Below are 21,227 nucleotides of genomic sequence, written 5' to 3'. Positions count from 1 at the left end.
CTCTGTGGTGTTACAAAACTTTCTCTCAGCAAAACCCCCCGTTGTGTTTATGCGGTTTACGCTGTTAAGGAAAACAGTTACTTTCATTTCCTCTGTAGCCCGAGCAGCCAATCAGAAACAGCCTCGGTGACGCATTTCGAATTTAAACTTTGCCGCCTTCGGTGAGATCTGCCACCCGCAGCAGATCAACATTATGTTCTTTCAGTGACATCCGGTGCCCACACCCAACTCTACGTGACCTACAGAACATCATGTTCTTATGATGGCCATACTTTCCATGAGAATCATTAGCACTTCTCTGTCCTCACATCTGCGGACAAAATAATATCTATGATCACAGCGCATGTGTCTTTGTGTATTTTTCACAGCTGCCAGCGAGGGGGGAGCAAATGTCTTCACCGTCTCCTACTTTAAAACCAGCGCATACCTGGCCCAGTCCCCTCAGCTCTACAAGCAGATGTGCATTTGTGCTGACTTTGACAAAGTCTTCTGTGTCGGACCAGGTAAAGCATAAAAACACACCCTTTCTTTCCCTTCTATATGCTGCTCCCATCCTCAGGTCATCTCTACGGTGGATAGCAAACCATCCAGAGTACCCCGAGACAATCGCGTACCGTAGACTGTGGCCTCAACAGCATCTGGCCGCTGTATGCGTAGAGGTCACCTTCACCCGTATCTCCTCTCTGCCAGTATGCAGATCAGGATAAATAGACGGATTGCACTCTTGGTGCATTTGGCGGGCACAGAAATCCCTCCTGTGCGGCACGCTGAATAGAGCAAGAATATCAAACACTTTCAGCAGAGCCGTGGGACGCAAGACTTCAGAAAAGCACAGCTCATCAGGGACCTCTGCTGATGGGGAAGTCACATTGTAGAAACAGCTGCTTTTTTTCTTTTTCCTTTTACCTGGAAATGTTCAAAACAAGACGTTATTGCTGGTTTCGTCGTTTGACACTGAAATTTGAAAAAGCAGAAATTTAGTGTTATATACTATTAGAGTATTTATTCATATTTTAAATGAGCTTTAATGTTTATATTTTCATTTTAGTAATTTTATGTTTGTCATTTGTTTTTTTTATATTTCTTTTAGGTTTTCTGATTATTTTTATTTTTTACTAATTTGCGTACTTAATCTTATTTTATTTCAGTTAGTTGTAAAAGCTTAACTTTAAGATTTTCGTCTAATATTTCTATTTATTTTATTTCAGCTTTATTTAAATTAACAAAAATATTTAAATAGTTTAGTTTTGGTTAACTATAATAACACTTTAACGCAATTAGAATTTTGAAAAAAGCTGAATTTTAGAAATTTTGTGTTTAGTATTTATCCATATTTTAAATGAGCTTTTATTTTTATATTTTCATTTTAATTTTAGTTTAGGTTTTAGTAATTTTGTTGTGTTAGTCTTTTTTTTTAATTTTTTTTGTTAGCTTTTCTGTTTATTTTTAGCTTTTACTAGTTAGTTGTAAAAGCTTAATTTTAATTTTAACATTTATATTTATTTTATTTCAGCTTTATTTAAATGAACAAAAATATTTAAATAGTTTAGTTTTGGTTTAACTATAATAACACTGTAATGCAATTAGAATTTTGAAAATGGGGGCCTCTGTTATTTACTTCTTGATGAGAAATTTCTGTCAGCCGTGAACAATAGTAATGTGTCTAAAATAAATCACCCTGTGGTTTAATTTAAATACTGAGGTTACTATGAATATGAATCACTCCGATGACTATGCAAATGTTTCTCCCAGTGTTCAGGGCTGAGGACTCCAACACTCATCGCCATCTGACTGAGTTTGTGGGGCTGGATATTGAAATGGCTTTTAATTACCATTACCATGAGGTCATTGACTCCATTACTGACACCATGGTTCAGATCTTTAAGGGACTGCGTGACCGGTAAGGGATGTGACTCCTTCAACATGGCTTTGCAAAATTTGCAAAACAATTAGTGAAGTCCTATTTCCTTTTAATAAGAAGCAAGTCACATGAGAATAAAGTCACATGAATTTCTCTTGAAATTCCTAAAAAAATGACACGTGAAAGAAATGCCAACACACTCACGTGGTTTATAATAACAAAGATGTACACTGCCATCTAGTGCTCAGGTTAATATTGCAAGTCTTGTCATTTTGTGGCAAATGTTACTTATAAATGGCAATCTGACCCAGCGTTCTCTTTATGTGGAATTCATAAATGATTTATCCAGTAATCACAAACAACCTGACCAGCATTGAGGAAAAATGTCATGTGCCCACTAATGGTGTGGAAAACAGTATTTGGAAGATGAAACTGAGACGTTTTAATGCAAGCCTCGAGAATCACTTTTTTTTTTTTTTAAGCCTTCAATTGAATTTCAGGCCTACATTCCATGCAAATCTCCTTATTCTCTCTCATCGTGTGTCTGTGATGTGGATGCACTCCAGGTTCCAGACAGAGATCCAGACGGTGAATAAGCAGTACCCCAGTGAGCCGTTCAAGTTCCTGGAGCCCACGCTGAGACTGGAGTATAAGGAGGCAGTGGCAATGCTCAGAGCTGCTGGGGTGGAAATGGGGGATGAAGAAGATTTGAGGTCAGTGTGGCTTTCTTGATAGAGTTTCCCACACTGCACGCGCAGGGAATCTGTAACACGTCTTAGAACAGATCTGTGATCATTTAATTTTTTTCTTCCTCAGCACACCTAATGAAAAGCTGCTTGGTCGTATTGTGAAAGAGAAGGTAAAAGCATTAACAATATACTCTACTGTTCAAAAGTTTGTGGTAGGAAAGATTTTTTAATGTTTTTGAAAGAAGTCTCTTATGTTTACTAAGGCTGCATTTATTTTATTAAAAATGCAGCTAGTTTTTTTTTTATATATATTTATTTTAAAATGCAATTTATTCCTGTGGTCAAAGCTGTATTTTCAGCATCATTACTCCAGTCTTCAGTGTCACATGATCTTCAGAAATCATTCTAATAAAAAGATTTGCTGCACAAAAACATTTATTATTATCAATGTTGAAAACGGTTGTGCTGCTTAATATTTTTGTGGAAACCTTGACAAGTTTTTTTTTTTTTTTTTAATTAAATAAAGCTTAAAAGAACATTTATGTAAAATATTTTTTACATTGTAAATGTTATAAAAATATAAAAATTTTTGTGGAATAAAATAATTTTGTTTTCAAATAAATAAATGAAAAATCTGACCGCAGTTTAGAATTTTCTTTGATATAAAAGAGCAGACATACTCTAAAGCTCCCTCGTCTGTCCACTCAGATCATTTATGGAAACTACAAAAAATGGGTCATTCTGAAGTCTGTTTGTGACACCTTTGTTTGCTTAAGATCAGAGAAAGTGTAAAATAACCTTGTAAATCTTAAATGATCAATGGTTTTAGCTCCAGAATTATTGAAACCGAGACAAAATATGTGTCTGTGCAAAAGAGTGGAATATGGCACATATAAATTAAACGCACCTTTGTGTTTATTTTAGTATGACACTGACTTCTATGTGCTGGACAAATACCCCTTGGCGGTAAGGCCGTTCTACACCATGCCTGACCCCAGCAACCCGGTAAGTGTTTAAAAATCCATCGCTTTTTATTCAGAGGCTACATGGTTCATAACAAACCCTACATGTTCTTCCTGCAGAAATACTCCAACTCATATGACATGTTCATGAGAGGAGAGGAGATCCTGTCTGGAGCTCAGAGAGTTCACGATGCCCAGCTGCTCACTGAAAGAGCAATGCACCACGCCATCGGTAACTACACCAGAACACAGCACCCGTGCTCTTAAAGTGATGCTCCGCTAAACAGGAATACACAGAATGTGGAGTGACTGTAATGCATTTGATTCACAACACTTTGTACTTCATCCTTATGGTAAATATCGACTACTCTGAAGTCTGTTTTGTCATAGATGATACATTTTTTAATCTGTATTACAGACTTGGAGAAGATCAAGGCCTACATTGACTCGTTCCGTTATGGAGCTCCTCCTCATGCTGGCGGTGGCATAGGTAACAAACATTTTTACAATCTTAGAAACAGTCTAATTCTATAGACTAATTACTGTTCAAAGGTTTTGGGTCATTTAAGGCAAAATAAGTATTGAACACGTCACCATTTTTCTCAGTAAATATATTTCTAAAGGTGCTGTTGACTTGAAATTTTCACCAGATGTTGGTAACAACCAAAGAAATCCATATGTGTGACCCTGGACCACAAAACCAGTCTTAAGTCGCTGGGGTATATTTGTAGCAATAACCAAAAATACATTGTATGGGTCAAAATCATCCATTTTTTTTATGCCAAAAATCATTAGGATATTAAGTAAAGATCATGTTCCATGAAGATACTTTGTAAATTTCTTACCGTAAATATATCAAAACTTCATTTTTGATTAGCAATATGCATTGCTAAGAACTTCATTTGGACAACTTTAAAGATGTTTTTCTCAATATTTAGATTTTTTTGCACCCTCAGATTCCAGATTTTCAAATAGTTGCATCTCAGCCAAATATTGTCCTAACAAACCATACATCAATGGAAAGATTATTTATATTCAGCTTTCAGATGATGTATAAATCTCAATTTTGAAAAATTTACACTTAAGACTGGTTTTGTGATCGGACAATATTTGGCTGAGATACAACTATTTGAAAATCTGGAATCTGAGGATGCAAAAAAAATCGAAATATTGAGAAAAACGCCTTTAAAGTTGTTCAAATGAAGTTCTTAGCAATGCATATTACTGATCAAAAATTTAGTTTTGATACATTTACAGTAAGAAATTTACAAAATATCTTCATGGAACATGATCTTTACTTATATCCTAATGATTTTTGGCATAAAAGAAAAATTGATAATTTTGAGCCATACAATGTATTTTTGGCTATTGCTACAAATATACCCCAGAGACTTAAGACTGCTTTTGTGCTCCAGGGTCACATATTAAGTGGCTTAACTGTTGTTAATAAGAAATGTTTCTTGAACACCAAATCAGCATATTAGATTGATTTCTGAAGAATCATATGACTGGAAATCCTAAAATATCCCGTGTCAGTTTTTTAGTTCTCATTTAAAAAAATATCTGCTGCACTACTGCATGATGTTAAATGTCTGGCATCTCTTAGGTCTGGAGAGAGTGACCATGCTTTATCTCGGCCTACATAACGTACGTCAGACCTCCATGTTCCCTCGTGACCCCAAACGCCTGACCCCATAAAGATCACAGCAGCCAACCTCTCGGACACCCGGCCATCAGGGATCTGGACGTGCCATGATCATTAACCCACACAAATACAGCCACTTTTATAATACTTATTACCAGACACAACAGGATGTTAGATAAAACTAATGTACTTTGAAGGGAATCTATGTTAACTGCTATATAATACCAGTGATGTTGACATGTATTATTAAAATCATTCTGTACATGTAGGTGTTTTTCTACTGATCATGTTCCTTGACACCAAGTTTTTTGAGAATTCTAATAAATAATTTAAACAGTACATGCACAATAAATTAACTAAATGGTACGTTTCTGAGTATTTTTCTTTGAAAATGATTTTTAATGTTGTACTTAAAGCAGATTCCCCAACTGTTAATATTACATCACTTTCTGTTGTGTAATGCCGATGATTCCTGATTTATAGCCAATAGTCATCATACATTTGTTAATAGTTTCTCTTCATTTTATTTCCCTTCAGGTTGTAGGCTAAACATTGATAATGCATATATCAAATCACTGTTTTAGTACACGCTCACGCTTTTACAGTAGACTCTTCAAAATGCAAATGAACAGGTGGAACGTTATAAAAAATAAAGTGCATGCTGTAAATAAAGTGACAATCAATTTGGTAAAAGTATGAGCAACCTCTGTAGAACAACGTATGCAGCAACACAACATCATTTTAATAACCGTCAGTAGTGTTGAAGGTAATATTTGAGATCCGTGTGATTGAAAAAGTCAAGATAAGCTCAAAGAAAGGTCAGAAACGCTCAAGCGCATTCATCCGTTTACTCGGAAGAGCTTCCTGTGATGTGCAGGAGGAAGATAAAGATCTGGACGATATCAACATAGAGGGAAAGAGCTCCGAAGACGTATTCCTCAGGGCTGATGCTGTTCGCTCGGTTTCCAATGAGCAGCTGCGTGTGGTAAGCCAAAAACTATAAAAAGACAAGCAATCATTTAGCAAAAAAAAAGTGTGCTTTATTGTATTGAATGTGCAGTGTTGGGGGTAATGCATTACAAGTAACACGAGTTATGTAATCCGATTACTTTTTTCAAGTAACTAGTAAAGTTATGCATTACTATTTAATTTACAAGAAAATATTTGTTACTTTTTCAAAAAAGTAACGCCTGTTACTTTTTTTTATCCCCCCATTTGTTGACTGACAGATTAAGATGTTACTGTAGTTCTAGAATAAATGTGAACATGTATTAATTCATCTCAAAAACAGATTCGGTATTCCTCAAAATCAATAAAAACAGTGAAATGCAAATTCGGAATGTGACGCAAACCTGCTATAATTAAATGTTAAATAACACAAATGTGACCCTGGACCACAAAACCAGTCTTAAGTGTCAATTTTACGAAATTGAGATTTATACATCATCTGAAAGCTGAATAAATAATCTTTCCATTGATGTATGGTTTGTTAGGATTGGACAATATTTGGCTGAGATACAACTATTTGAAAATCTGGAATCTGAGGGAGCAAAAAAATTAAAATATTGAGAAAATCACCTTTAAAGTTGTTATTAGCAATGCATATTACTAATCAAAAATGAAGTTTTAATACATTTACGGTAAGAAATTTACAAAATATCTTCATGGAACATGATCTTTACTTAATATCCTAATGATTTTTGGCATAAAAGAAAAATCAATAATTTTGACCCATACAATGTATTTTTGGCTATTGCTACAAATATACCCCAGCGACTTAAGACTGGTTTTGTGGTCCAGGGTCACACATATACTTTATGTATTTAATCCCATTTGTCTTTGCTGCTGACCTTCGATGATCCAATTCAACCATACTAAGCGAAAATTACTCTAGATAAACATTTGTGCTTCTTCTTTGTTTATTGCTGAAGTGTGTTGAACTTTTTTCTTCTGAGTTCTGCTGTACAGATGTGTACAGATTTTCTTTCCCTTCAGCCCGAGGCTTATTCATTTCACTTTTGGTGTGAAAGTGCTTTAACGTTTGCCAAAAACACAACTTTTTATATTATAAACAAACAAGCAAGCCCTGCCCAGATTTAAAAAGTAACGCAGAAATAATGTAACACATTACTTTCCATAAAAAGTAACTAAGTAACGTAATTAGTTACTTTTTTTAGGGAGTAACGTAATATTGTAATGCATTACTTTTAAAAGTAACTTTCCCCAGCACTGTTGAATGTGTACTTCAAATCTTAAAAAGTATATTTAAAAGAATTTGCAGATAATCCAATATTAATTTAATATAAGGTCACTTAAGAGCTCTTTAAATAAATACACAGTTTCTTACACTTTTAATAATGTAATAATGTCAAATTTAATGCATTGTTACTTTGAAGTATACATTTTAACTCATTGTTTTGATCTTTTGTCACACTTTAAAGAAGCACGCTTAATTTGATACTAAAGCACATGATAATTTTCACTGTAATAGTTAATATAATTTAATTGTACTAAATTGCAATATCATCATTACAAATTTGCATTTACAATTATACTTAAATACACATGTAAGTTTCAGCAGAAATTAAATATTATTTACTATAAATGCATGATTATGAATAATTATCTAACTACGCTAATAGTTCATATTAAATGCTAGCTGCTACTATAATACATTTTTTTATATTTAATTGTAAATAATATGCAATTAAGTGTCCAAAAACATTACAGTCAGTTCACACTTAAGTATATTTTTCTATAATAATGTTTCATAAACTCACCAAGGTAAAGACTACTGCTCCACAAGCGCCATACAGCATATGCAGCCACGGCACCTGATAATTGATGGTACAGGTATATTATCATATAACAGGTATTTTCCAGGTTAATAATTCATAAGACAGGATACAGGCCTTACTTTCCAAAGACAAGTTTGGTCAGCGATTCTGGCACATCAATCTCATGTTAATATGTGAAATGTACATAAAATATGCATCTGTCAGACAGTTTTGGACTCCATTGTCCACAACAATATTCAAAGTCAATTTTAACATGTGGGCACTCCTTATGACATTATAATGATAATAATGACAATAATGACACATTTTCGGAGCTGAATGTTCTTCAGGGATCCCACTCTTTTAACCTATGAATTTACACAACTATTTACCTGACTTATCCAGCTATTCATGATTTAGTGGATATTTAAAAATATGTTTTTCATGATGAAAATGCCCAATAATTTACATGACTTTTCTAGGTCCAGAAATCACACTTTTTTACTTTTAATTAGGCTTCCTCATATATCCAGCATCCTGGCTCTTCAAAGAAAACAAACAATTGTTGAGGGTAAAACAACAACAAAAAAACTTGGTACTCTTAGTTGATTTAGCTGGTTTTGTCTGATTTTAAACAATTTTAGGTCCTCTTCAGACCTCGCTGAGGGCCCCTAGTTGAGAACCACTGCCTTAAAGGAACAATTCACCCATTAATTATCATTTAATCATCCCAAATCATCCACCCATTCTGATAGTTAACAACTTAACTAACTTTCAGTCTGTTCCCCACACAATGCTATAGTATGTTTTCAGAAGACAGAAAATGAGCTGTATGGGCTAGTTTAAAGATCATTTGATGTTATTTTATGGCTATTTTGACCGTCGTTGTATGGCAAGAGCGTAACGATTCATTTTTGTGGGAACTATCACTTTAAATGTCATGGTTGCAACAGTTTTTTTGAACATTTATTTATAGTGCCACCCACTTGCTTCCATTGTAAATGCATTACTGTAATGTGTTTTCAGTTGTTTTTAACAAACTAAAGAACAAGTCAAAATAATTTTTTTTATGTAAGCACTGAAAATAACAGAGTATTCTTTTAAACCAGAGGTTCTCCACTCCTCACCGTCCAACACTCATTAAAATTATAATATTTCTTCCAGTATGTTCTGCTTAAAATGGACAAATACTGCTTGCAAATGACTGGATTACACTGTATTTTATGTATAATCATTTTCTATTTTTAACTGTTTTAAACTCATTTTAAATCAATTTCAAAATCATTTTATTGTTGTGATTATAATTTCTTTTTTTGATTATTTTACTTCCTTTTATGTAAAGCACTTTGAATTACCATCGTGTATGAAATGTGCTATATAAATAAACTGGCCTCGACTTGCCTTGTTTTCAAACATTTTTATCAACTGGGAGTGTCAATATATTAAATTAATCAATTCTCTAGTTGAGAACCACTGCTTTAAACCACCAAATTATTTGCAATGACTGAGATAATGACATATTGGCCTCACTTACATACTGAAAGGAGAGCACAATGGATGTGATAATGCCAGTCACCAGAAGAACAACACAAAGAGCACAGAGCAGACCTGTGCAGGAGGTGAAGTCAACCTGTTCAAATGCAGAAAACATGGTTTATTTAAAAAGACACCTAAGTAGTCGCAAACTTGAGAAGCTGTAATACTATAAATGAAAGTAAAAAAAGTAGATTTCATATGTAAAATGGGGAGAAAATATTACACAAAAGCAAAAATTGATCCATTAAAAAGCAGAGCACACAAAAAACAGTTTTGTCTCAAGCAAGCATGAGACGTTTACCAGAAAGCCATGAATGTTTAAACAGAGACAGATGATCATTGTAATCAAATACAATGGGGTTATTTTACACAAGCAACAAAGTGGCATTCACCACCAACCAGTCGATGTGTGCAGCCACAGCAGGGCTTACCTTGGTCTGAAAACAGAAGATTGTGACGATTATACACACTATTGCCGTGATCCCCAGGGCCAGGAACACTGCTTCGGTGTCAAAATAACTGTAAATAATGCCCGACGGAAAAAACAAGAGCTTATCTGATGTTTATAACCAACCATACGCAGTGTGTGAAACTGATGACATTTTAGTCTTACCTTGATATTGCTCCTGTCATGTAAGACAACGTAAGGGTCTGTGGAGGACAGAAAAGACATCCGGTCAATTACAATTAATAATTCAGGGGAAATGTCCATGAAAGCTAAATGCAATCACCACTTACAAAAATGAAAAGGAGTATTAAATTCCATGGATGACGCCTCCTAAAAACCAAGTTGGGATTTCCATGATTAAATACGGTAGATGTTGTGGTGCTTATAATGTAAATAGTTAAAAATGACTAAACTCACCTCGGCCCCTCACAGCAAACCAGCATAAGGTAAGTAACAAGATACACCGGGCTGTGAGAAAAATAAAATACAATTCCACATATATATATATATATATTCAAAAGTTTAGGATCAGTCAGTTTTTTTTTTGTTTTTTTAATACTTTTATTCAGCAGGGATCTATTTAAGTGATCAAAAGTGACAGTAAAGACATTAAAAATGTTACAAAGACTTCTATTTCAAATAAATGCTGCTCTTTTGAACTTTTCATTAATCAAAGAATAGAAACGTACCACAGCATCCACAAGCAACAAATGCAAATGCAATATTGGGGATCATAAAATACTTATTTTATAGATTTGTCAGACATGACAGTAAAATAACTCACAACGACGCCCAATAAATGGCAGGATTTTGGATCACAAAAAGACGCACAGGCTCACTGTAAGATGTACACAAACACACCAATTTCATTACATCAGTATGTATTACATTCACACAGCAGTTCATAAATGTTCAGCTGTATTGTGAATTTATCATACTCACACAAACGTAAACACCGCAATGATTGAAGTAGTGATTAACAGCTGGACGGCTAAAATAAGGTAAACCTGGTACAAAAACAACCACAAGCATCTCTTTACATTAAGCTCTTGCTAATTGCATTGCTACATTTATACACTTAGAAATCTGTAGTACTAGTTATATTTTAAAATTAAAAGTCTCAATACCTTTCTAATGAAGGCATGTCGAACACTCATGCTGTCCCATACGCCAGTTGAAGAAATGCCTTCTGCATCTCCTACAACAATGCACAAAAAATCATTATAAATATACATATTTGGACAACTATGTCGCATTTTCTGAATAAAAATCAGCTCAGTTTTATACACAAATGCAGTATAAAACTAAATAGTACAAAGGTAGGCTGCACTATGCAACAGTTTGCTGGAAAGAAACTTGATTTGTACAAACAAAACAATCAAATAAATACAGTAGAGAAGTAATAGATTACACTTGATTCTCACTTAGGTTGGAGGGATATATCCCAGGTGTTATAAAGGACGGCATCATAGATGGCATTGCTGAAGGGCAGTATCCAGGGCCCTGCCAGTGTATGCCAGGCTGTCCCGGGCCCGTGTACACCCCTGGCTGGGCTGGATACCCGTAGGGAGGGTATGGATAGTTTCCATGCTGCTGCTGTCTCGACTCTTCATAACTTGGAGGGGGATCTGACTTTGACATTGTGATGTCCCTGAAACACAAGCCACACAATTAAAGTTCTTTAATAATTCAATTAAGAAATGAATACCTATATTAACACTTTTTTTTGTTGTTGTTGTCTGTTTTCTCTCCCTATTTACACACATACAGAGTATCCCATGCGTTCCAAGAAGACAGACTCAGTAAGGCTATATACTAAATAAGCACATAGAGCTATGCAAACAGAAGTATTTTTACTCAGCTGTAATAGTACTTTTAAGTGTCAGGACTTTACCATAGTGTTTTTCTTTAGAAAACTTGACTTCACAACATTCCAAAGCATAATATTGTAATTTTTTACTGCACTACGTTTCATTTACATTTAATTATTTAGCAGAATATAAGACGCTTTTATCCAAAGCGACTTATAAATGAGGACAATGCAAGCAATCAAAATCGACAAAAGAGTGCTATAACAAGTCTCAGTTAGCTTAATGTAATACATTAAGCAAGTTTATTATTATTATTATTATTAGATAGAATAGAGCAAGCTAGTGTTAGAGGCCTTTTTTTTTGTTAATTGCATAATAAATAAAATAAATAAATAAAATACAAAAAGATTAGAAAAGCTAGTGTTAGTATTATATTAAATATCATTTTGATACTTAATTACATTATAAATCTATCACTTTCTTACTTTTACTCAAGTAAAAGTAATTCAGAGATGTTCTCGAGTACAAGAAAGTACTAATATTATTAAGTGTTAAAGGTAAAACAAACAACAACCTTTATTTATGAAATATAGTGCAGAAAGTATGATATTATGCAATGTAGTGAAGTAAAAGTTTTCAAAAGAAAAACACTACAGATACTTTTTAAATTTAAGTTAACGTTACTTGAGTGAAGTAAAGAAATACACTGACGTTACTGTCCGCCTCTGTATGTAAACAGCACTTTATTTTCACTTTAAACGACAAAAACGATCTGTTCTTAGTTGTTTTGCCAGTGTGACATCAGCATAATTATGATTATTGTAAATTAACGGAGAAATATTTCGCTTACCACTTTTGCTGTGTCCTCAGCAACGGGACTGAATGAAATGAGAGCGTGAGCGAATGAACTTGTTCTGCTCTACGTAAATGACGCTGAATGTAGTGAAGAGCGCGAGGTGCGCACTGGAGCGCTCTGATTGGCTGGAACCAGGCAGCACCGTCTCCAGTTTCCAGGGTTCTGTCCTCTGCGTTCCGCTTCTATTTCCCGAATTAGTCCAGTAGTCATTTTACCAAAATACGGTGTTGTGTGACCGCTGTTTAGTATTCGAAAATATATTAACTATTTATTTTTTGGTGATCCGAACAAACAGATATGTGTATTATTATATATCTTCACATGAACATTTTGTCTTATTCACAACAGCACTTTCGTATTCAACAAGTACAGAGGGATTATTATTAGTCATCATTATTAGTTAATGATCTTGTAGTAAAACCTGTCTACCAACAGACGGCGCTAAAACATAAAACATTTATATTAACGCTCGTGCGTTGTTTAACATACTCGATACACAGTAGATACAGTTTGATCGGTGTGCTCTTTATCTTTGGTTTTTATACACATTAAATAATTATATATATATATATATATATATATATATATACAATTAAAATGTGCAAATCTTACATTAACTTACATTATCAGATTTTTGACATCATTGTAATATTTGCATACTCTACTGCGACTGGTCATCTTATATTTATTTTTAAATATGTATTATTTAGTGCACTGATATCTTCTTTAGTAAATGCCATTTTACTTAACAAAAAAACAAACAAACAAACAAACAAACAAAAAAACTCTAAATAAATTATGCATGCTAATACAAAATTAAAAAATTAGGCTGGGATAAATATTAGATTAAAAAATGAAATCATATTCATTAGATTTAATACTGTTGTCTAAATGGAGGGAGGAAGAAGGGAAAAAAGGCAAAGAAAAATGTTCAGCTCGCTGTGTGTTGTAGAGATTATGAAAATATGAATGAAAAGTATGATTTTAACCTTCTTGTAATTCTGCATTGGCATGAAGGCAAAGAGTCTGAAATGCCTGCTTATCAGAGTCCTGCAGGAGTCAGAAACGGCCTCTGTTCACACCTCTGAATGCTCTTATGATGTACAAGTGAAGCCCCCTTTTCTCAGATCAATATAGGACATTTATTTACACATTATTCACCATAATGCTTTTGATACCATGTTTCTGATACCTGGTAACAGTGTGACAGAAGTTATTTCCCCATGTGTTTTCAAAATTAAGTTACAGAATCTGCACATTGCAATGCACGTAGAGATTTGAATGAAAAAGAAATGCCTGGAGGTTCTGGCTGAGAGATAAGACCTTGGTTGTCTGTTCAAAACATGTCCAGGCCTTCCCTCCTTCAGTCTAGACACACTTTAACACACACCATTACACCATGAATTATTCACACAGCTTTTGCATAACACTTGCGGAAATATAACTGATTGTATCTTGTATGATATTGTATGGCATACAAACCTCAGAGCAACACTCAGCTCAGAAAAAAAATATTGAAGTGCTACTATAGAAATGTATTATTCTTTCTCCCAATGTATATTTTCGCTATCAAATAATAATGAACAGGGACTCAGAGAGGTGAGAAAGTACACAGAACACAACCGATAACAAAGAGCAGAACAATGTTCAGTTTACTTGCATACTATGATATTGTTTATCATATGTGCAATAATGTAAAAAAAAAAAAAAAATTCAGCAATCACAAAGGTAAAACAAAAACAAACAATAATTTATTAAATTATTAATTAATTAACAATAATAGCAAAAATCAAACTATATAATTCAGATGTTTTGTTTATCTAACAGTTTATTTGCCCCTAAGTAAACAGGATAGTGAGGATTAGAATGACTTTTATTTTGAAAACAAAAACAAAAAAACTCCTAGTACTTCCGGAACTGTCAACGTGAGCTCATTAGATTTTACGCTGCTGTCATGTTGTTTAATTTGGAATTGGATACATAAACAAATACTTTTAATTGTAAGTTTTGCACGTTGAAGCCAAACATGAAATGACATTTATGCATCAAATCGATTCACCGAAGGAGTTTAAGTACTTCCTGCTCGACCGTCTGTTTACATTTTGATTTTTGCACATATGTATATAATATAATACGAAGCAGTAATCATGCTGAAGGCTGTTATTCTTATCGGAGGTCCTCAAAAAGGTGAGTAAATATCAGTGGTGCAGATTGAAGTCATCACAATTTTTTTCTGTTCTGCCATATGTGCGGTGATTGTTTAAAAATAATTTTAAGAATCATATTTTGTGATTCTCTGCATTGCCACTAAGGACAGGACTTTTTTTTTTTTAAATGATAAATATTCCTTAAAGATCATCACGGTACTTTTATGCAAATATTTCATTTTGGTAATATTTTTCATAACACCTGTGTTAATATAAAATAAACCCTGAAAGGACATGAGAAGTAGCATTCTAGTTATTTATTTATTTTTTATGTTTTTAGTGAGATTTTAATAAGCTTTCCTTTAATTGATAACATATTATTTTTGTGACGACTTAATAAAATTAGTAAAATAAAATTACCATCAGTGGACATGAAATGCACCCTAAATTATTATTATTATTTTTTGTATCCTAAATTATGCAAAGTCTGATTCTGTGTTCCTGCTGTTTATACAGGGACCCGGTTTCGCCCGCTGTCGTTTGAGGTGCCCAAACCTCTGTTTCCAGTGGCTGGAGTGCCAATGCTACAGCATCACATCGAGGCCTGCTCTAAGGTACTTATTTTCAATTCACATATTAGAGATAAATAGATATTTTATTAATTACCCTATAGGGAAAAGCTGTGCACAATTTTATGACATATGTTTTCTTTAGCTTCCGAATATGAAGGAGATCTTACTTATTGGCTTTTATCAGCCCAACGAAGAACTAAACAGATTTTTGTCATGCGCCCAACAAGATTTCAAAATCTCAATAAGGTAAGTTACTTTGTAACATCTTTATTGTGTAACATTTGTATTTATTGATTGTTTTGAAATCCCCCTCAGATACCTTCAGGAGTATGCTGCTCTGGGCACCGGAGGAGGAATCTACCATTTCAGAGATCAGATTCTGTCGGGGAGTCCAGAAGCATTTTTTGTCATGAATGCTGACGTGTGCTCAGAGTTTCCTCTGCCGGAGATGCTGGACTTCCAGAAGGAGCACGGAGACGCTTACAGTTTTGTCATCCTCGGCACCACGGTCAGGAGTTCTTGTGTTCATGCATTAAACCATAGATGTATTTCAGTGAGACAGGCTACGTATAAAACAGGATTCTCAGTTATTAGCTTCTTTTTAATTTGAGTTTTGTTACGATGTTGTTGTGCTTGTGTTTCAGGCCAACAGAAAACAGTCCCTGAACTACGGCTGCATTGTTGAGAATGAACAAACTGATGAGGTAATCAAGATTATTTCCTTTTTTTATTTTAAAAACTCAATAACAGATAAGATCATAATTGTTTCATTGTATCCTCCAGGTCTTGCATTATGTCGAGAAGCCCGGCACGTTTGTGAGTGACATAATCAACTGTGGAATATACCTGTTCACTCCAGAGATATTCCAGCACATCGGAGCAGTTTTCCAGAAGAACCAGCAGGACATGCTGTTGTGAGTGGAAGTGCATGCATACTCAGTCCGTTTCTTTTCCTTGGTTCTCTTCATTTATCTCTTCCCCTCTAACTCCTTCCTGTCTGCCATCATTCTGTTTCCTGTTCCATCATCAGATATTACGATGAGGGGTAAGTTTGAACGTGGACTGAAGGTCTGGTTTGGATGTAGAACGAGAAAGAGCGAGTGTGATGTAGATTTTGTAGTGCGCTCACCTGCTTGTGTGATCCGTAGATTCATGTTAGCAGCATGTTGTGGTGCGATGATAACAACACGTCACTCATGCTGTGATAGCACCACAAACTTTGATTTGAATTTAAAAAAAGTATACGAAAATTGATTATCTAAAACTTATTTGAAAATAAAGTGCTTGAACAAAGACTTGAATTAGGAATGGAATTTTTAGTTACCTGACTGTTGCATTTTACTAATAAATACAATACATTTTCAAAAGTTAAATACATTGCAAATGGCATTTCATTTTTAACCCCTTGCATCTTCAGCGTTTACCTTTTATTTCCATTCGTTTTTGTTCAAGTTATCTTTGCTTATTTTGTGTTTGTCCATCATAGTGTCATTTTATATCACCCTCTGTCCGGGGTCGTAGACAACTCTCCTGATATCACCAGAGGGTGCAATTAAGACTTAATTTGGTACTATGTGGTTGTGTGCTGTAGAGAGGAGCAGTCCAACGGCTGGCATCGGGCAGAGGTGATCCGTCTGGAGCAGGACATCTTTACAGCGCTGGCAGGCCAAGGCAAATTATACGTGTACAAAACAGACCGCTTTTGGAGCCAAATCAAATCTGCAGGGTTAGTTGTTGACATATGCTGTTTAATTACAATTATGCACTGATTATGTTGCTGCATTTTCTCTGTAACTACATTTGATTGTGTGTGTGTATGATTGTAGTTACTGTTATGCTCCCGTCTTTTTTCAGATCTGCGATCTATGCAAGCCGTTTGTATCTTAACCAGTATCACACAACGCATCCAGAGAGGTTAGCTACTAATAGAGAAGGAGGGCCAAAGACCAGAGGTAGATGCTTAGTGGAAGGATACATTTTGTTTGTCTGAAAGAGCTCTTTATGCAGGCATTCTAATGCATTATTTTATTTTAGGAAATGTTTATATACATCCAACTGCCAACATTGATCCAACTGCTGTGGTAAGTGTTTCTTGATATTGATATTTAGACTTCCTTAATGATCATTTGCTATGTATTAAACGTCTGCAATGTGACACTTCTGCATGAAAAAGTATGTTTAGCAGATCAGGATTTGATTTGAGCACAAGTGTGTTTGGTTATGATATTAACATAGCATTATTTTACTTGTGTAGAGATAGAATAGATAAACCTAATGTTAGAGAGTCAAATTATTTATTTATTTTTTATAATAATTAAAAAGAAAACAAGTAGTTTAGAATAGAAAACGAATAAGAAATGCTAGTATTAAAGGGTCAAGTTTTGTTTTGTTTTGTTTTTTAATAAATAAAAAGAAAAAAGTAGATTGAATAGAAATAGAATAGAGATTTCTAGTGTTAGAGGGTTAAGTGTAGATTGAAGAGATGTGTCTTTAGACGTTTCGTTAAGATGCTCGGATTGAGTTGGGGAGGTCGTTCCACCAGCCAGGAACAGTTAAGGTAAAAGTTTGTGAAAGTGATTTTGTGCCTATTTGGGATGGCACTATAAAGCGCATGGAAGCCTGAATTTAGGTGAAGTGAATTTAGGTAAAGGGGTGCAGAGCCAGTGGTTGTTTTGTAGGCACTGCCTTGAATTTTACACAAGCAGCTATTGGTAGCCAGTGGAAATTGATGAACAGAGGTGTGAGTGACATGCATTATTTTCAGCTCGTTAAAACTACTCTTGCTGCCATATTCTGGATTAGTTGCAGAGGTTTGATAGAACTGGCTGGAAGACCTGCCAAGAGACTGCTGCAATAGTCCAACATGTATAGAACGAGAGCTTGGACAACTAGTTGTGTAGCATGTTCCGATAGAAAGGGCCTGATCTTCCTTATGTTGTACAAGGCAAATTTGCAGGACCAGGCAGTTTTAGCTACGTGGTCTGTGAAATTCAGTTGATCAGCATAGCAGTGATATGAAAATGTTTTTGAATGACAGCCTAGTGATGCCATGTAGATATAGAAGAGAAGTGGTCCGAGAACTGAGCCCTGAGGCACCCCAGAAGCTACAGTAGACGTTGCGACTTGGACACCTAACCCCTCCAAGATACCTTAAAGGATCTGTGTTGTTTCTTTTCTTTTTTAGTTAGGTCCAAATGTGTCCATAGGAACAGGCGTAACGATCGGTGCAGGAGTTCGTGTGAGGGAGTCCATCATCCTTCATGGTGCTACTTTACAGGTGAGTTTATGCTCCTAACCAGTGGCACGGACAGTGTTGGGTGTAGCGCGTTACTGTAATTAAATTACTTATCCACTAAAAAAGTAAGTGTGGGATTACTGTTCATTTTTAGGTAATTTAATTACAGTTACTTATAAAGTACTTGTGTTACATACAGTAAATCTAAAATCAATATTGAATTTGAAATCTAAATTTACCATCTAAAGATAAAATTGAATGCAGCGTCTTTAACCCTCTGCGCGCCGGCGCGTTCACTTTCAGTTTTTCCTGATTCACAGAGAAACCTTAAATACTCAGATACAGATAAGACTAAAATCAATCGAATCTAAAAAGGGCCTGCTTTTATTTGTTTACACTGACAATAACAACAAAACATTGTGCTTTTGCAAAATAAACAAAACAAACAGGGTGCGCTTTCTGCCATCTTGGTCTCCGTGAGCAACTTTCTACGCATCACAAACTCAGCGAATATTTGACACAGAGACATGAGAAATAATGTCTATAGAAAGTTTGTGTGTCTACTTTTAAATGAACGAATTCAAATCGAAAACGAATGTTCTCTGATTATGTAATCCTTATGAAACTAAAGCGAGGTACAGTCATTCTTGTATCTGAACGCTTGATATGCAGTCACCTGCGCGCAAACACCCTCATCTAGATACAAAAAAAATCAAGATTCATCTAATTTTCATTGTTTTTGAAAGAAGTCCTGCTATGAGGAATTTACCTCAGAAGAACAGCGCGATCTGACACGGCTTTATTCAGTAGAGAAGATCACTTATGTCATTTATTACATAAATGTATTACCTACATAATGTTACGGATTTTTACTAGTTGGGCTTTTCCTGAACATCTTGCCAAACTGAAATGTATTGTTTAACTGTTCTTAAGCTTTTTTTGTTTTCCAGATATTTTGTTATTCGGAGTATTTCTATTTGTTAACCAAAGAAGGTTACATTTTTTTATAAAAATGTTTAAGTATTACAGTTGTTTTAAAGCTAAAAGGTTAAACTATTCTATGTTTGACTCAAATTGAAAGAATAAAGAGTTTAATTTCTATTAAGGTTTATAGGGATTTAAAGATGTAGCCTAATTAGCAATTTAAATAATTAAGTTACTTATTTAGACAGAGTAATTAGTAAAGTAATTTTAAATACAATATTGATGATGTAATTAGTAATAGGTTACTTTTTGAAAGTGACTTACCCAACACTGGGCACAGAACACTCACTTTCTCTCCGTATTGCTTTTTCTTGCATTTAAAACCATTGACTCAACACAATATAATACAGTGAGTATATGTACTAACTGTGTGTTCTGTAGGATCACAGCTGTGTGTTGAACAGTATTGTGGGCTGGGGAAGCACCATTGGAAAATGGGCCAGAGTGGAAGGGACCCCTAGTGACCCGAATCCTAATGACCCATATGCCAAAATTGACAGCGAGACGCTGTTTAGAGATGGAAAACTAACACCGTCCATTACAATTCTAGGTAATTTTATAGAACATCATTATGAATATGTGTTTGAAAGTGATTCATTTAATGTGACTTTTCAATGCTTCTCATCAGGCTGTAATGTAAATATCCCATCTGAGGTCATCATACTCAACTCCATCGTCCTGCCACATAAAGACCTCAACAGAAGCTTCAAAAACCAGATCATACTGTAGTTTCAGACTCAGTCTTTTGTACCTGTCATTTTCATTCAAATGTGGCATTTGTGTTAAATGTCTGCTACTGTATTGTGCATATGGATTTACCATTGTACAGTGTTATCACGTCAAAGCTGGATAAAACAAATGCAAAAATAATTCTGCTGTAGAATATCTTCTCTTTGTCAAACGGTTTCTGAAATGACTTGAAATTCATTTTATTTACAGCTTTTTGGCTCCCTCTTGTCAGTGAAATGTCAAAGATATTCAAAGAAAGGTGCAAAAAAAAGAAACGCTGTTTATTTGTGCAGTCTGTTACCATTCTTTCCAGCCTTTAACATGTCATGTAAAAAAAAAAATGGTAAAGACAAATGGTAAAACCTTGTAATTGGATACCAGTCGTGTTGGTAATTGTTTTGAATAATTGATGTTTCTGTGACTGCTCCCTGCATGAAAGCCGAGCGCCGTGCGAGAGTCAGACGTCTGCAATAAATTATATTTTGATTAAGTCACAAAAGGTAATAAAGTAATTTACTGCTGCCCTTGTAGAAAAATCAGTGTCTGTATTTATGGTTAAACAGCTACAGGACCATCAATTATTTTTCTTAACCTTTAAGACCAAGACAAATTATTCGATTACAGACTTCACATTTTGCAGTTTGGCGACAAAATGCTTATATAAATTTACTAGTACTGATACTGCCCTTTATATTTATTTATATATATATATATATATATATATATATATATATACACATACATACAGTGAGGAAAATAAGTATTTGAACACCCTGCTATTTTGCAAGTTCTCCCACTTAGAAATCATGGAGGGGTCTGAAATTGTCATCGTAGGTGCATGTCCACTGTGAGAGACATAATCTAAAAAAAATCCAGAAATCACAATGTATGATTTTTAACTATTTATTTGTATGATACAGCTGCAAATAAGTATTTGAACACCTGAGAAAATCAATGTTAATATTTGGTACAGTA

At 34.6% G+C, this 21,227-nt stretch overlaps 3 protein-coding genes across 4 annotated transcripts in view; 2 read left to right on the top strand and 1 right to left on the bottom strand.

Moving 5' to 3' along the window:
- Positions 1 to 5,523, top strand: part of dars1 (aspartyl-tRNA synthetase 1) — a 33,605-nt gene extending 28,082 nt beyond the window's left edge. The window contains exons 11-18 of the mRNA XM_058787403.1: positions 369 to 503; positions 1,753 to 1,900; positions 2,428 to 2,574; positions 2,678 to 2,720; positions 3,475 to 3,555; positions 3,633 to 3,744; positions 3,931 to 4,002; positions 5,119 to 5,523. Coding sequence (XP_058643386.1) covers positions 369 to 503; positions 1,753 to 1,900; positions 2,428 to 2,574; positions 2,678 to 2,720; positions 3,475 to 3,555; positions 3,633 to 3,744; positions 3,931 to 4,002; positions 5,119 to 5,210 — 830 coding nt within the window. The 3' untranslated portion in view covers positions 5,211 to 5,523. The remainder of the gene's footprint in view (positions 1 to 368; positions 504 to 1,752; positions 1,901 to 2,427; positions 2,575 to 2,677; positions 2,721 to 3,474; positions 3,556 to 3,632; positions 3,745 to 3,930; positions 4,003 to 5,118) is intronic.
- A 43-nt stretch (positions 5,524 to 5,566) lies between these two features.
- On the bottom strand, positions 5,567 to 12,712 carry LOC131547105 (protein lifeguard 3). Its single transcript, XM_058787404.1, has 12 exons — positions 12,580 to 12,712; positions 11,343 to 11,569; positions 11,046 to 11,116; positions 10,861 to 10,925; positions 10,703 to 10,756; positions 10,336 to 10,386; positions 10,209 to 10,248; positions 10,084 to 10,121; positions 9,902 to 9,989; positions 9,469 to 9,564; positions 7,938 to 7,991; positions 5,567 to 6,154 (listed from the first exon to the last, which is right to left on the bottom strand). Exons 2-12 carry the CDS (start codon positions 11,557 to 11,559, stop codon positions 6,005 to 6,007), a joined length of 924 nt encoding a protein of 307 aa, XP_058643387.1. The 5' UTR covers positions 11,560 to 11,569; positions 12,580 to 12,712; the 3' UTR covers positions 5,567 to 6,004.
- A 1,767-nt stretch (positions 12,713 to 14,479) lies between these two features.
- gmppaa (GDP-mannose pyrophosphorylase Aa) lies at positions 14,480 to 20,832 on the top strand. 2 transcript variants are annotated; one of them, XM_058788257.1, is made up of 13 exons: positions 14,480 to 14,772; positions 15,249 to 15,346; positions 15,447 to 15,550; positions 15,620 to 15,812; positions 15,949 to 16,008; positions 16,088 to 16,218; positions 16,335 to 16,349; positions 16,896 to 17,030; positions 17,159 to 17,256; positions 17,339 to 17,385; positions 18,489 to 18,581; positions 19,905 to 20,073; positions 20,152 to 20,832. In XM_058788257.1, exons 1-13 carry the CDS (start codon positions 14,733 to 14,735, stop codon positions 20,250 to 20,252), a joined length of 1,284 nt encoding a protein of 427 aa, XP_058644240.1. In that variant the 5' UTR covers positions 14,480 to 14,732; the 3' UTR covers positions 20,253 to 20,832. The 2 variants fall into 2 exon arrangements, with proteins under 2 accessions (XP_058644240.1, XP_058644241.1); XM_058788258.1 differs by lacking the exon at positions 16,335 to 16,349 and having other exon boundaries at positions 20,152 to 20,804.
- The last annotated feature ends 395 nt before the right edge of the window (positions 20,833 to 21,227 follow it).

This window comes from Onychostoma macrolepis, chromosome 09 (assembly GCF_012432095.1).
Source record: "Onychostoma macrolepis isolate SWU-2019 chromosome 09, ASM1243209v1, whole genome shotgun sequence".
NCBI lineage: Eukaryota > Metazoa > Chordata > Actinopteri > Cypriniformes > Cyprinidae > Onychostoma > Onychostoma macrolepis.
The sequence above is the reverse complement of the archived record's forward strand: the minus strand, read 5'-3'. Positions and strand labels throughout refer to the sequence as shown.

Coding starts and splice junctions, on each gene's coding strand:
- LOC131547105 (XM_058787404.1), bottom strand. CDS start 11,559: ATGTCAAAGTCAGATCCCCCTCCAAGTTATGAAGAGTCGAGACAGCAG. Junction 10,757..10,860: donor ATTGCGGTGTTTACGTTTGT/GTGAGTATGATA, acceptor TACATCTTACAG/TGAGCCTGTGCGTCTTTTTG. Junction 9,565..9,901: donor TCTTCTGTTTTCAGACCAAG/GTAAGCCCTGCT, acceptor GCATTTGAACAG/GTTGACTTCACCTCCTGCAC.
- gmppaa (XM_058788257.1), top strand. CDS start 14,733: ATGCTGAAGGCTGTTATTCTTATCGGAGGTCCTCAAAAAG. Junction 15,813..15,948: donor TTGTCATCCTCGGCACCACG/GTCAGGAGTTCT, acceptor CTTGTGTTTCAG/GCCAACAGAAAACAGTCCCT. Junction 17,031..17,158: donor AGCCAAATCAAATCTGCAGG/GTTAGTTGTTGA, acceptor GTCTTTTTTCAG/ATCTGCGATCTATGCAAGCC.